At 36.8% G+C, this 14026-nt stretch overlaps 1 protein-coding gene across 1 annotated transcript in view; it reads left to right on the forward strand.

The window, feature by feature from the left end:
* CEP85L (centrosomal protein 85 like) overlaps nt 1–14026 on the forward strand; it is a 151133-nt gene that overhangs the window by 94888 nt on the left and 42219 nt on the right. The window contains exon 5 of the mRNA XM_060030554.1: nt 2166–2283. Coding sequence (XP_059886537.1) covers nt 2166–2283 — 118 coding nt within the window. The remainder of the gene's footprint in view (nt 1–2165; nt 2284–14026) is intronic.

Here is a 14026-nt window from a genome sequence, read left to right on the forward strand (position 1 = left end):
TTTATTTATTTTGTTGATTTTTATTTTTGGCTGCATTGGGTCTTGTTGCTGCACACGGGCTTTCTCTAGTTGTGGCGAGCGGGGGCTACTCTTTGTTGCGGTGCACGGGCTTCTCATTGCGGTGGCTTCTCTTGTTGTGGAGCATGGGCTCTAGGTGTGCGGGCTTCAGTAGTTGCGGCACTCGGGCTCAGTGGTTGTGGCGTGCGGGCTGTAGAGCGCAGCTTCCGTAGTTGTGGCACATGGGCTTAGTTGCTACGCGGCATGTGGGATCTTCCTGGACCAGGGCTCGAACCCGTGTCCCCTGCATTGGCAGACGGATTCTTAACCACAGCACCACCAGGGAAGCCGTTATTTTTGTATTCTTGCACTTTGTTCTGAGCCCCAAATTGCCCTCAGTTGGAAATTGCTGCTAACTGATACCCTGTAAATTATGAAGTTTTGGCATTTGGGAACAGGCACAATTCCGGGCCTGATGTGAGCCTCAGGCACTGTTTCTTCTAATCTTTTTGGCTAACATATCCCCCATCCCCACCCCATAACGCCCCCTCCCCACTTAAAGTAGTTTCTTCACGCATTCGTTAGTTAACACTCAACTGAATACTCAAGGGTGGCTCTGCGCTGTGAACTCTAGCTGCCTTGGTTTCTCCAGATTACCAGCTTTGTTTTTTCAACTCAGAGAGGTCACTTTCCCTGTTCAGAGGCTAAGGCTTAAAACGCTAATCTCTGGCAATCTTAGGACTCATAGAATTTGTTGTCCACCTCCCAGAAGTCACGGTGATTGCCTGTTGTCCAGTGTCTTAAGAGTCTTTCTTACCTGTATTTTGTTCCATTTTGTAATTATGTCAAGGGGAAGGGCAAAACTGGTTCCTGTTACTCCATCTTGGCTGGAAGAGGAAGTTTAGTTTTCTTTGTAAAGTTTTACATTATTTGAAAAGTACCATGTGAGTAATCTCTCCTAACCTATCTGTTTCCTGTTTGATATTTTCTGTGTGGATGTTCATAAAGGATAGCATATCTGAAAAACAAATAAAAACAGCTCTGAATAGAATAAGCTCTTTGATGCAGTCTGAACTTGCTCCAAAAGTTATTTTGTAAGTAATTTTGGAAAACATCAAGCTATTTGTTTACCCACATGTATCCTTATTATTCCTTGAAAGCACGTGCTCTTGCTCTCTTTTGCTCTCACTCTCTCTCTTATAACCTTAGTGTGAGACTTGTTATTACATTTTTGAAGATTAATGATAATACATATAAAGGTCTTAGCATGTTGCCTGGCACATAATGGTTTTCAAATGTTTAAGGATACATATTCACAAAAGTTAAATAATTTGATTAAAATAAGCTATGGGGCTTCCCTGGTGGCACAGTGGTTGAGAGTCCGCCTGCCGATGCAAGGGACATGGGTTCGTGCCCCGGTCCGGGAAGATCCCACATTCCACAGAGCGGCTGGGCCCGTGAGCCATGTGCTCCGCAACGGGAGAGGCCACAACAGTGAGAGGCCCGCGTACAGCAAAAAAAAAAAAAAAAAAGCTATGATCCACTGAGGAAATACTTGAACTTCAGTGTTTCTGGTTCCAGCATGAGGTTATATTAAAATGAAATTTCAGAGCTATCCAGAGATGCAAATCTGCCACCATGTGAGTTCTCCATCGTTGGTAATGTTTATGTGTAGACCATGCAACCTGGATGTTGTAGATAAGATGCAGGCATGGTACAGCAGTTGAGCTAGATGATATTTATAAAAATACCTCTCACCCCGACAATGAAATTTTCAGAAGCTTCAATTGGTATTAAGTGTTGAACAGAATTTGAATGAATGGAAATAATAATATTAAGGTAAAGACATTCCAGACTGAGATTGAAACAGTTTTTATGTTAGGCAACAAGAAGAAAGAGAGCAAAGCATGACTTTGTTCGAATCTAAGAAGAGTATTCTACAAAAGATTATGTTCTTTAAAGTGTCAGAAGTACTCTACAGTATAAACTTTTTCTGTATTTAACATATCTCATGGTACTGTGGTTTAAAAAGATTTCCTATTATGAATTTTAAGATTGATCATACTTTTAACTCTTATGCCAAATTAGAGTACTGAAAGTTCTGCTTTTAATTATCACTTAGAAAAGTATATTTTTTGTAATGTGGTACCTCAACTTATGTTTTGCAGGCAGAAGCAACAAATTACCCACCTGCATGAAAGAATAAGGGATAATGAATTACGAGCACAACATGCCATGTTAGGACATTACGTAAATTGTGAGGATTCTTATGTGGCTAGTTTGCAGGTAAGATTATAAAGGATTTTGTAGTTGATTTATTAGTAAAACATGTAAATTATATACTAAGCTTGAAAGATTAGGACATTTTTTGGAGTTAATAATCTGTTCACATTGTTCATATTTATATGTGTAGTGAAAGATGTCCAAGTGCTGTTTTCCATCTGTCCAGTTCACACCCTTTCCCCACACAAACAGGAGCTACTATTAACAGTTTCTAGTGTAGCCTTCCAGAGTTGACTTATATCACAACAAACACATATAAATGTATTTTATCCTCCTACCTTCACAAAAAGTATCAAAATAAATACAGTATTCAACACCTTGCTTCTTTCCCTTAATATTATATAAAATTATATAAAATACAGTGATTATTTTCATATCATTACATAGGCAGCATCCCTTTCCTTTGCTTTTACAGCTGCTTGATTTCCCATTTTATGGAGACAGCATAATTTATTCAACCTGTCTCTACTTGTCAAAATGTGGGTTGTTTCTAGTTTGGGACTATGTATCTTATAAAAGTGAAACGCTGTACTCATTAAACAGTAACTCACCATTTCACTTCCCGACCCCTGGCAACTACTATTCTACTTCATGTCTCTATGATTTTTATTACTCCAGGTATCTCATGTTAAGTGGAATTATACAGTATTTGTCTTTTTTGTGACTAGCATATTTCACTTAGCATAATATCCTCAAGGTTCATCCGTGTTGTAACATGTGTCAGAATTTCCTTCCTTTTTAAGGCTGAATAATATCCCATTTTATGTATACCACATTTTGCTTTTCCCTTCATCTTTCAATGGACACTTGGGCTGAATCCACATTTTAGCTATAGTGAATAATGCTGCTATGAACATTTTTTATATTATTTATTTGGGTGTACAAATATCTCTTTGAGACCCTGCTTTCATTTCTTTTGAGTATATACCCAGAAATGGAATTGCTGGATCATATGGTAATTCTGTTTAAATTTTTGAGGAACTGCCACACTGTTTTACCACAGTGGAGGTACCATTTTGCATTCCCACCAATAGTGTACAAGTGTTCTAGTTTCTCCACATTGTCACCAACACTTGTTATTTTCTGGGTTTTGATAGTAACCAACCTGATGATATCTCATTATAATTTTGATTTGCATTTTCCTAATGATTAATGATGTTGAGCATCTTCATGTGCTTATTGGCTACATCTGTATCTTCTTTGGAGAAAGGTCTGTTCAAGTCCTTTGCCCATTTTTAAATTGAACTTTTTGGTTTTTTCTTTATTGAGTTTTAGAGATTCTCTATTCTGAATATTAATCCTTTCTCAGATATATGATTTGCAAATATTTTTTCTCATTCTGTGGGTTGCCTTCTTATTCTGTTGATAGTCCTTTGTGTCTTTTCATGCACGAGATTTTTAAATTTTCATGAAGTCCGATTTGTCTACTTTTCTTTTATTGCCTGTGTCTTTGGTGTCGTAACCAAGAAATCATTACCAAATCCAGTGTCATGAAGCTTTTGCCACATATTTTCTTCTAAGAGTTTTATAGTTTTAGGTCTTACATTTAGGTCTTAGATCCCTTACAACTTAATTCTTGTATATGGTGTTAGGTAAGGGTCCAACTTCATTCTTTTTGCATGTGGATATCCAGTTTTCCCAGCATCATTTGTTGAAAAGACAATCTTTTCCCCATTGAATTGTCTTGGTACCTTGTCAAAAGTCATTTGACCATATATGTGAGGGTTTATTTCTGGGTTCTCTATTCTGTTCCATCGGTCTATATATGTCTCTCCTTATGCCAAAACCACACTGTTTTGATTACTGTAGCTTTGTAGAAAGTTTTGAAATCACAGAGTGTAAGTCCTCCTCTGTCCCCCTTTTTCAAGATTGTTTTGGTTATTTGTAGTCCCTTGAGATTCTATATGAATTTTAGGGTGGGTTTTTCTATTTATGCAAAAAATATGTTATTGGGATTTTGATAGGGATTGCATTTGAAACTATAGATCACTTTGAGTAGTATTGACATCTTAACAATATAAGTTTTTCAGTCCATGAGCATGGGCTATATTTCCATTTAGTTGTGTCATCTTCAATTTCTTTCAGCAGTGTTTTTTAGTTTTCATTGTACAGTTCTTTTACTTCTTTGGCTAAATTACATCTTAAGTATTTTATTCTTCTTGATACTATTGTAGATGGAATTGTTTTCATAATTTCCTCTTCAGATCATTTATTATTAGTGTGTATAGAGATGCAATTAAATTTTCTGTATTAACTTTGTATTCTGATACTTTGCTGAATCCATTCTTTTTTTTTTTTTTTAATTTCTCCAGCTCAAACCCAGGAGGGTGGAGATACATTTTTTTTTTTAAATATTTATTTGGTTGCACTGGGTCTTAGTTGCGGCAGGCGGGCTCCTTAGTTGTGCCATGTAAACTCTTAGTTGCAGCATGCACATGGGATCTAGTTCCCTGACCAGGGATCAAACCCAGGGTGCCTGCATTGGGAGCATGGAGTCTTATCCACTGCGCCACCAGGGAAGTCCCTGAATCCATTCTTTATTGCTAAAGAATGTGTATGATCATATCATCTGTGAACAGTGATAATTTTACATCTTCCTTTTCAATTTGGATGCCTTTAATTTCTTTTTCTTGCCTAATTGCTCCAGCTAGAACTTCCAGTACTCTGTTCAGTAGAAGTGTTGTAAGTGGGAATCCTTTTTCCTGATCTTAGAGGAGATGCTCTCAGTCTTTCACCATTGAGTATGATGTTTCCTATGGGTTTTTTCTATATAGCTTTTATTATGTTGAGTAGTTTTCTTCTTTTCCTAGCTTTTTGTGTGTTTTTATCATAAAAGGGTGTCACATTTTACTACATGCTCTTTTCAGCCTCAGTTGAGATGATTGTTTTTCTTTTTTTGCTGTTTTTTTGTGCTGTATAATAGCATTGGTTGATTTTTTTTTTTTTTTTTTTTTGCGGTACGTGGGCCTCTCACTGCCGCGGCCTCTCCTGTTGCAGAGCACAGGCTCCGGACGTGCAGGCTCAGTGGCCATGGCCCACGGGCGCAGCCGCTCCGCAGCATGTGGGATCCTCCCGGACCGGGGCATGAACCTGTGTCCCCTGCATCAGCAGGCGGACCCTCAACCACTGTGCCACCAGGGAAGCCCGCATTGATTGATTTTTGAATGTTAAACCAGCCTTACATTCCAGGAATAAATCCCACTTAGTCATGGAGTATAATCCTTTTTATATACTGCTAAATTCAGTTTGCTAATATTTTGTTGAGGATTCTTATACCAGTGTTCAAAAGGGTTGTTGGTCTGTAGTTTTCGTGTAGTGTCTTCATCTGGCTTTGGTATCAGAATAATGCTGACCTCAGAATGGGTTAACAAGTGTTCCATCCTCTTCCAGTTTTTCGAAAAGTTTGAGAAAGATAGATATTAGTTCTTCTTTAAATGTTTGGTAGAATTTGCCAGTGAAGCCATCAGGTTCAGGGCTAGGGCTTTTGTTTGTTTGGAGATTTTTGATTACTGATTCAATCTCCTTACTAGTTGTAGGTCTACTCAGATTTTCTACTTCTTCATGATTTAGTGTTAGTAGGTTTTGCTTCTAGGAATTCGCCATTTCATCTAGTTTTTCCGCGGGCTTCCCTGGTGGCGCAGTGGTTGAGAGTCCGCCTGCTGATGCAGGGGACACGGGTTCGTGCCCTGGTCCGGGAAGATCCCACATGCCGTGGAGTGGCTGGGCCCGTGAGCCATGGCCGTTGAGCCTGTGTGTCCGGAGACTGTGCTCCGCAACAGGAGAGGCCACAACAGTGAGAGGCCCACATACTGAAAAAAAAAAAAAAAAAAGAACATCCAGTTTTTCCAATTTGTTGAACAGTTAATTCTTTATACTACTCTTTTATAATCCTTTTTTTGATAGAATTGCTATTGTCTCCATTTAAATTTCTGACTTTAGTAATTTGAGTCTTCTTTTTTTCTTGGGCCATCTAGCAAAAGGTTTGTTAATTTTGTTCTTTTCAAAGAACCAACTTTTGGTTTCATTTATTTTCTCTATTATTTTTCTATTCTTTATTTCATTTATCTCTGCTCTGATCTTTATTTTCTTCCTTCTGATAGCTTTGGATTTAGTTTGTTCTTCTTTTTCCAGTTCCTTATGTTGTAAAGTTATGTTGTTGATTTGAGATCTTTTTCTTGTTTTCTACATGTATTTCTCCTAAGACTGATGTTGCACTTCTTTTTATATATTTAAGACCCATTCATGTTTCTTTTTCTGTGAATTGTTTTTTCGTATTTTTTGCTTGTTTTTTCTGTATTGGTTTTTTTGCTTATGGATTTTATGAACCCTTTAATGGAAAAAAGTTAATTTCTTTTACATATAATTTGATTTGATAATGTATTTTCTGAATTGTCATAATATTTTCATTCTATTTATATCATATTCTTTTCCTTTATTTTTTTCTACCATGAAGTCTCTCTAATTCTGATGAGTATTTTATAAATAAACCATTTTGGAAATGAACCCATTTAACAAACAATTATTAAACATCCACTGTGCTAAATTCTGAGGTCACAAAAGTGAAAAATAGTTCCTGCCTTCATGAATCTCAAACTATAAAGGGAGAGACCATATAGGTAAACACATTTACCCAATCCTTTAAAATTTATTATGATTCCTATAGATTAGGCATTGTCTAGGTGCTAGGAATAGAAATGTGAATGAGATTGGTTTTGTCCTTGAGAGTACAGTCTAATGGGAACACAGACAGGGTCTATGACGCCTCATAACAAAATTTATGTGGCCGGAAGGACTACTTTCTCAAATTATTACTGTTTTTAAGAATTGTCCTTAATATTTGTTTTTATATATTTCTATGTAAACTTTATAATTGGCTTGTTTATTTACAAAAAGAAGAAAAACTATTGGCAAGTTACTTAATGGTGGTATGTACTTCTGTTTGGTCACTTTCATTAACATCTTTATTCCTAGAATTAAAAAAAATCAATTTAAGTGGAATTCTTTCTGCCATTATATTTTCAAACTTGTAGTTTTATTAAAGGCATTGTTATATTAAAATCAGGACATATTAAAGACCAAATAACTATCAGACTTCTTTGAGGCAGAGGCACTTAACAGAGATTCCAGCTTGTTTATCATACTTCAGTTACTAGTGTATCAAATACCTTGTTATTATGTGGCTTCATCTTCAAGTTCCATCACATGATACCAAGGCTCTGTCATACTGAGATTAATAGTGTACAGTTATTCGAAAGTGGTATTTCTATACTACTTAAGTAGTATAAGTTGCTTTGATAAGGGTATTTTAATAGAACCATGCAGTTTCTCCTTATAACTTTATTATTCTGAATAAAGGTTTTACTTGAATTATACAATTATTATTATATTACCAAAAGCATTTAAAACTTACATTATTTGCAAGCTGAAGAAAATGTTTTTTGACACAGCATCAGGCCAGAAGAGGGCTCTCTAAGTCAGTCTGCAAGGACAGATAGAAATATCTGGAAAGGTAAGGAAAATGGGCTGCTAAAAATATTAGAAGAATTTTAAATTATGTGGGGAATTAAAATATTGTTGAGAAATTCATTTTAAAAGAAAAGTACAATTAATAAAAGGAAATACAAGGAAAACCCTAAGTACTAAATGATATGATAAATATATAAGATAAACATTTTTCCAGGAGATTGATACAGAGAATGGATAAAACAGCAAAAGTTTAGGAGAAACAACTAATAAGATAATAAAATTTTCTTTAGTGAAGGAATTATTTTGGCATGTGAATAGTGTTATTTTTCTTCACTTTTTCATTGAACAGATTTGACATGTAATATGGTGTAAGTTTAAGGTGTGTGGCGTGTTACTTTGTTACATTTGTATGTAATATGATTGCTATTGTAGTGGTATTTATCACATTACATAACATATATAGTACGATATAATTGTCTGTATTCATTACACTGTGCATTAGGTTTTTATGGCATATTTACTACTTGTTAAAGTTTTACGCTTAAACACCATCACTCTTATCCCCTGTGGGAGCTCCCCACCGCCCATCCCTGGTAAGGAGGTACTCTTATGTTTTTTACAGGTTTAACTTTTTTAGATTCCACATATAAATGGTATCATACAATACTTGCCTTTCTCTGATTTATCTCACTTAGAATAATGTGCTCAAGGTCTACCCATATTGTCTCAAATGGAAGATATCATCCTTTCTCGTGGCTGAGTAATATTCCATTGTGTGTTACATCTATTGTCGATTCATCTGTTGATGGGCATTGGGCTGTTTCCATACCTTGGCTGTTGTGAATAATGCTGCGATAACCATGGGGGGGGATGCATGTATCTTGTAGAAATCCTGTTTTCATTTCCTTTGGGTATATGCCCAGAGATGGAATTGCTGGATCACATGGTAGATTTGTCTTTTATTTTTTTGAGGAGCCTTCGTATTGTTTTCTGTAGTGGCCACACCAATTTACATTCCCACCAACCAAGTTTGTTTTTGTTTTTTTTAAAACATCTTTATTGGAGTATAATTGCTTTACAATGGTGTGTTAGTTTCTGCTTTACAACAAAGTGAATCAGTTATACATATACATATGTTCCCATATCTCTTCCCTCTTGCGTCTCCCTCCCTCCCACCCTCCCTATCCCACCCCTCTAGGTGGTCACAAACCACCTAGGTGATCTCCCTGTGCCATGCGGCTGCTTCCCACTAGCTGTCCACCCTACGTTTGGTAGTGTATATATGTCCATGCCACTCTCTCACTTTGTCACAACTTACCCTTCCCCCTCCCCATATCCTCAAGTCCATGCTCTAGTAGGTCTGTGTCTTTATTCCCGTCCTACCCCTAGGCTCTTCATGACATTTTTTTTTCTTAGATTCCATATATATGTGTTAACATACAGTATTTGTTTTTCTCCTTCTGACTTACTTCACTTGTATGACAGACTCCAGGTCCATCTACCTCACTATGAATAACTCAATTTCATTTCTTTTTATTGCTGAGTAATATTCCATTGTATATATTTGCCACATCTTCTTTATCCATTTATCTGTTGATGACAATTAGGTTGATTCATGTCCTGGCTATTGTAAATAGAGCTGCAACGAACATATTGGTACATGACTCTTTGTGAATTATGGTTTTCTCAGGGTATGTGCCCAGTAGTGGGATTGCTGGGTCACATGGTAGTTCTATTTGTAGTTTTTTAAGGAACCTCCATACTGTTCTCCATAGTGGCTGTATCAATTTACATTCCCATCAACAGTGCAAGAGTGTTCCCTTTTCTCCACACTCTCTCCAGCATTTATTGTTTCTAGATTTTTTGATGATGGCCATTCTGACCAGTGTGAGATGATATCTCATTTCATTGTAGTTTTGATTTGCATTTCTCTAATGATTAATAACGTTGAGCATTCTTTCATGTCTTTGTTGGCAATCTGTATATGTTCTTTGGAGAAATGTCTATGTAGGTCTTCTGCCCATTTTTGGATTGGGTTGTTGGTTTTTGTTATTGAGCTGCATGAGCTGCTTGTAAATTTTGGAGATTAATCCTTTGTCAGTAGCTTCGTTTGCAAATATTTTCTCCCATTCTGAGGGTTGTCTTTTGGTCTTGTTTATGGTTTCCTTTGCTGTGCAAAAGCTTTAAAGTTTCATTAGGTCCCATTTGTTTATTTTTGTTTTTATTTCCATTACTCTAGGAGGTGGGTCAAAAATGATCTTGCTGTGATTTATGTCACAGTGTTCTGCCTATGTTTTCCTCTAGAAGTTTTATAGTGTCTGGCCTTACATTTAGGTCTTTAATCCATTTTGAGTTTATTTTTGTGTATGGTGTTAGGGAGTGTTCTAATTTCATACTTTTACATATACCTGTCCAGTTTTCCCAGCACCAATTATTGAAGAGTTTGTCTTTTCTCCACTGTTTATTCTTGCCTCCTTTATCAAAGATAAGGTGACCATCTGTGCGTGGGTTAATCTCTGGGCTTTCTATCCTGTTCCGTTGATCTATATTTCTGTCTTTCTGCCAGTACCATACTGTCTTGATTACTGTGGCTTTGTAGTATAGTCTGAAGTCAGGGAGCCTGATTCCTCCAACTCCATTTTTCGTTTTCAAGATTGCTTTGGCTGTTCAGGGTCTTTTGTGTTTCCATACAAACTGTGAAGTTTTTGTTCTAGTTCTGTAAAAAATGCCAGTGGTAGTTTGATAGGGATTGCATTGAATCTGTAGATTGCTTTGGGTAGTAGAGTCATTTTCACAGTGTTGATTCTTCCAATCCAAGAACATGGTATATCTCTCCATCTATTTGTATCATCTTTAATTTCTTTCATCAGTGTCTTATAATTTTCTGCATACCTTCTGCAAAGGTCTTTTGTCTCCTTAGGTAGGTTTATTCCTAGATATTTTATTCTTTTTGTTGCAGTGCTAAATGGGAGTGTTTTCTTAATTTCACTTTAGGACTTTTCACCATTAGTGTATAGGAATGCCAGAGATTTCTGTGCATTAATTTTGTATCCTGCTACTTTACCAAATTCATTGATTAGCTCTAGTAGTTTTCTGGTAGCATCTTTAGGATTCTCTACGTATAGTATCATGTCATCTGCAAACAGTGACAGCTTTACTTCTTTTCCAATTTGGATTCCTTTTGTATCTTTTTCTTCTCTGACTGCTGTGGCTAGAACTTCCAAAACTATGTTGAATAAGAGTGGTGAGAGTGGGCAACCTTGTCTTGTTCCTGATCTTAGTGGAAATGGTTTCAGTTTTTCAACATTGAGGATGGTATTGGCTGTGGATTTGTCATGTATGGCCTTTATTATGTTGAGGAAAGTTCCCTCTATGCCTACTTTCTGGAGGGTTTTTATCATAAATGGGCGTTGAATTTTGTCGAAAGCTTTCTCTGCATCTATTGAGATGATCATATGGTTTTTCTCCTTCAGTTTGTTAATATGGTGTATCCCGTTGATTGATTTGCATATATTGAAGAATCCTTGCATTCCTGGAATAAACCCCACTTGATCATGGTGTGTGATCCTTTTAATGTGCTGTTGGATTCTGTTTGCTAGTATTTTGTTGAGGATTTTTGCATCTGTGTTCATCAGTGATATTGGCGTGTTGTTTTCTTTCTTTGTGACATCTTTGTCCGGTTTTGGTATCAGGGTGATGGTGGCCTCATAGAATGAGTTTGGGAGTGTTCCTCCCTCTGCTATATTTTGGAAGAGTTTGAGAAGGATAGGTATTAGCTCTTCTCTCAGTGATTTGATAGAATTCGCCTGTGAAGCCATCTGGTCCTGGGCTTTTGTTGGAAGATTTTTTTGTTTTTTTTTTTGCAGTGCGCGGGCCTCTCACAGTTGTGGCCTCTCCAGCTGCGGAGCATAGGCTCCGGACGTGCAGGCCCAGCGGCCATGGCTCACGGGCCCAGCTGCTCCGCGGCATGTGGGATCTTCCCGGACTGGGGCACAAACCTGTGTCTCGTGCATTAGCAGGCGGACTCCCAACCACTGCGCCACCAGGGAAGCCCTATTGGAAGATTTTTAATCACAGTTTCAATTTCAGTGCTTGTGATTGGTCTGTTCATATTTTCTATTTCTTCCTGGTTGAGTCTCGGCAGGTTGTGCATTTCTAAGAATTTGTCCATTTCTTCCAGGTTGTCCATTTTATTGGCATAGAGTTGCTTGTAGTAGTCTCTCATGATCTTTTGTATTTCTGCAGTGTCACTTGTTACTTCTCCTTTTCATTTCTAATTCTATTGATTTGAGTTTTCTCCCTGTTTTTCTTGATAAGTCTGGCTAATGGTTTATCAATTTTGTTTATCTTCTCAAAGAACCAGCTTTTAGTTTTATTGATCTTTGCTATCGTTTCCTTCATTTCATTTTCATTTATTTCTGATCTGATTTTTATGACTTTTTTCATTCTGCTAAATTTGCGGGGTTTTGTTCGTCTTTCTCTAATTGCTTTAGGTGCAAGGTTAGGTTGTTTGTTTGAAATGCTTCCTGTTTCTTAAGGTAGGATTGTATTGGTATAAACTTCCATCTTAGAACTGCTTTTGCTGCATCCCATAGGTTTTGGGTCATCGTGTCTCCATTGTCATTTGTTTCTAGGTATTTTTTGATTTCCTCTTTGATTTCTTCAGTGATCACTTCGTTATTAAGTAGTGTATTGTTTAGCTTCCATGTGTTTGTATTTTTTACAGATATTTTCCTGTAATTGATATCTAGTCTCATAGCTTTGTGGTCGGAAAAGATACTTGATACGATTTCAATTTTCTTAAATTTACCAAGGCTAGATTTGTGATCCAAGGTATGATCTATCTGGAGAATGTTCCATGAGCACTTGAGAAAAATGTGTATTCTGTTGTTTTTGGGTGGAATGTCCTATAAATATCAATTAAGTCCATCTTGTTTAATGTATTATTTAAAGCTTGTTTTTCCTTATTTATTTTCATTTTGGATGATCTGTCCATGGGTGAAAGTGGGGTGTTAAAGTCCCCTACTATGAATGTGTTACTGTCGATTTCCCCTTTTATGGCTGTTAGCATTTGTCTTATGTATTGAGGTGCTCCTATGTTGGGTGCATAAATATTTACAATTGTTATATCTTCCTCTTGGATTGGTCCCTTGATCATTGTGTAGTGTCCTTCCTTGTCTCTTGTAACATTCTTTATTTTAATGTCTATTTTATATGATATGAATATTACTACTCCAGCTTTCTTTTGATTTCCATTTGCATGGAATATGTTTTTCCATCCCCTCACTCTCAGTCTGTATGTGTCCCTAGGTCTGAAATGGTTCTCTTGTAGACAGCATATATATGCTTGTTTTTGTATCCATTGTTTTTGTATCCATTCATCAAGCCTGTGTCTTTTGGTTGGAGCATTTAACCCATTCACATTTAAGGTCATTATTGATATGTATGTTCCTATAACCATTTTCTTAATTGTTTTGGGTTTGTTTTTGTTGGTCCTTTTCTTCTCTTGTGTTTCCCACTTAGAGAAGTTCCTTTAGCATTTGTTGTAGAGCTGGTTTGGTGGTGCTGAATTCTCTTAGCTTTTGCTTGTCTGTAAAGTTTTTAATTTCTCCATCGAGTCTGAATGAGATTCTTGCCGGCTAGAGTAATCTTGGTAGTAGGTTCTTCCGTTTCATCACTTTAAATATGTCACGGCACTCCCTTCTGGCTTGTAGAGTTTCTGCTGAGAAATCAGGTGTTAACCTTACAGGAGCTCTCTTGTATGTTATTTGTCATTTTTCCCTTGCTGCTCTCAATAATTTTTCTTTGTCTTTAATTTTTGCCAATGTGATTACTATGTGCCTCAGTGTGTTTCTCTTTGGGTTTATCCTGTATGGGACTCGCCGTGCTTCCTGGACTTAGGTGGCTATTTCCTTTCCCATGTTAGAGAAGTTTTTGACTATAATCTCTTCAGATATTTTCTCGGGTTCTTTCTCTCTCTCTTCTCCTTCTGGGACCCCTGTAATGCAAATGTTGTTGTGTGTAATGTTGTCCCAGAGGTCTCTTAGGCTGTTTTCATTCTTTTTTCTTTATTCTGTTCCGCAGCAGTGAATTCCACCATTCTATCTTCCAGGTCACTTATCCGTTCTTCTGCCTCAGTTATTCTGCTATTGATTCCTTCTAATGTAGTTTTTATTTCAGTTATTGTATTGTTCATCTCTGTTTGTTTCTTCTTTAATTCTTCTAGGTCTTTGTTAAACATTTCTTGCATCTTCTTGATCTTTGCCTCCATTCTTTTTCC

The sequence above is a fragment of the Delphinus delphis genome, chromosome 14, assembly GCF_949987515.2.
Source record: "Delphinus delphis chromosome 14, mDelDel1.2, whole genome shotgun sequence".
Taxonomy (NCBI): Eukaryota; Metazoa; Chordata; class Mammalia; order Artiodactyla; family Delphinidae; genus Delphinus; species Delphinus delphis.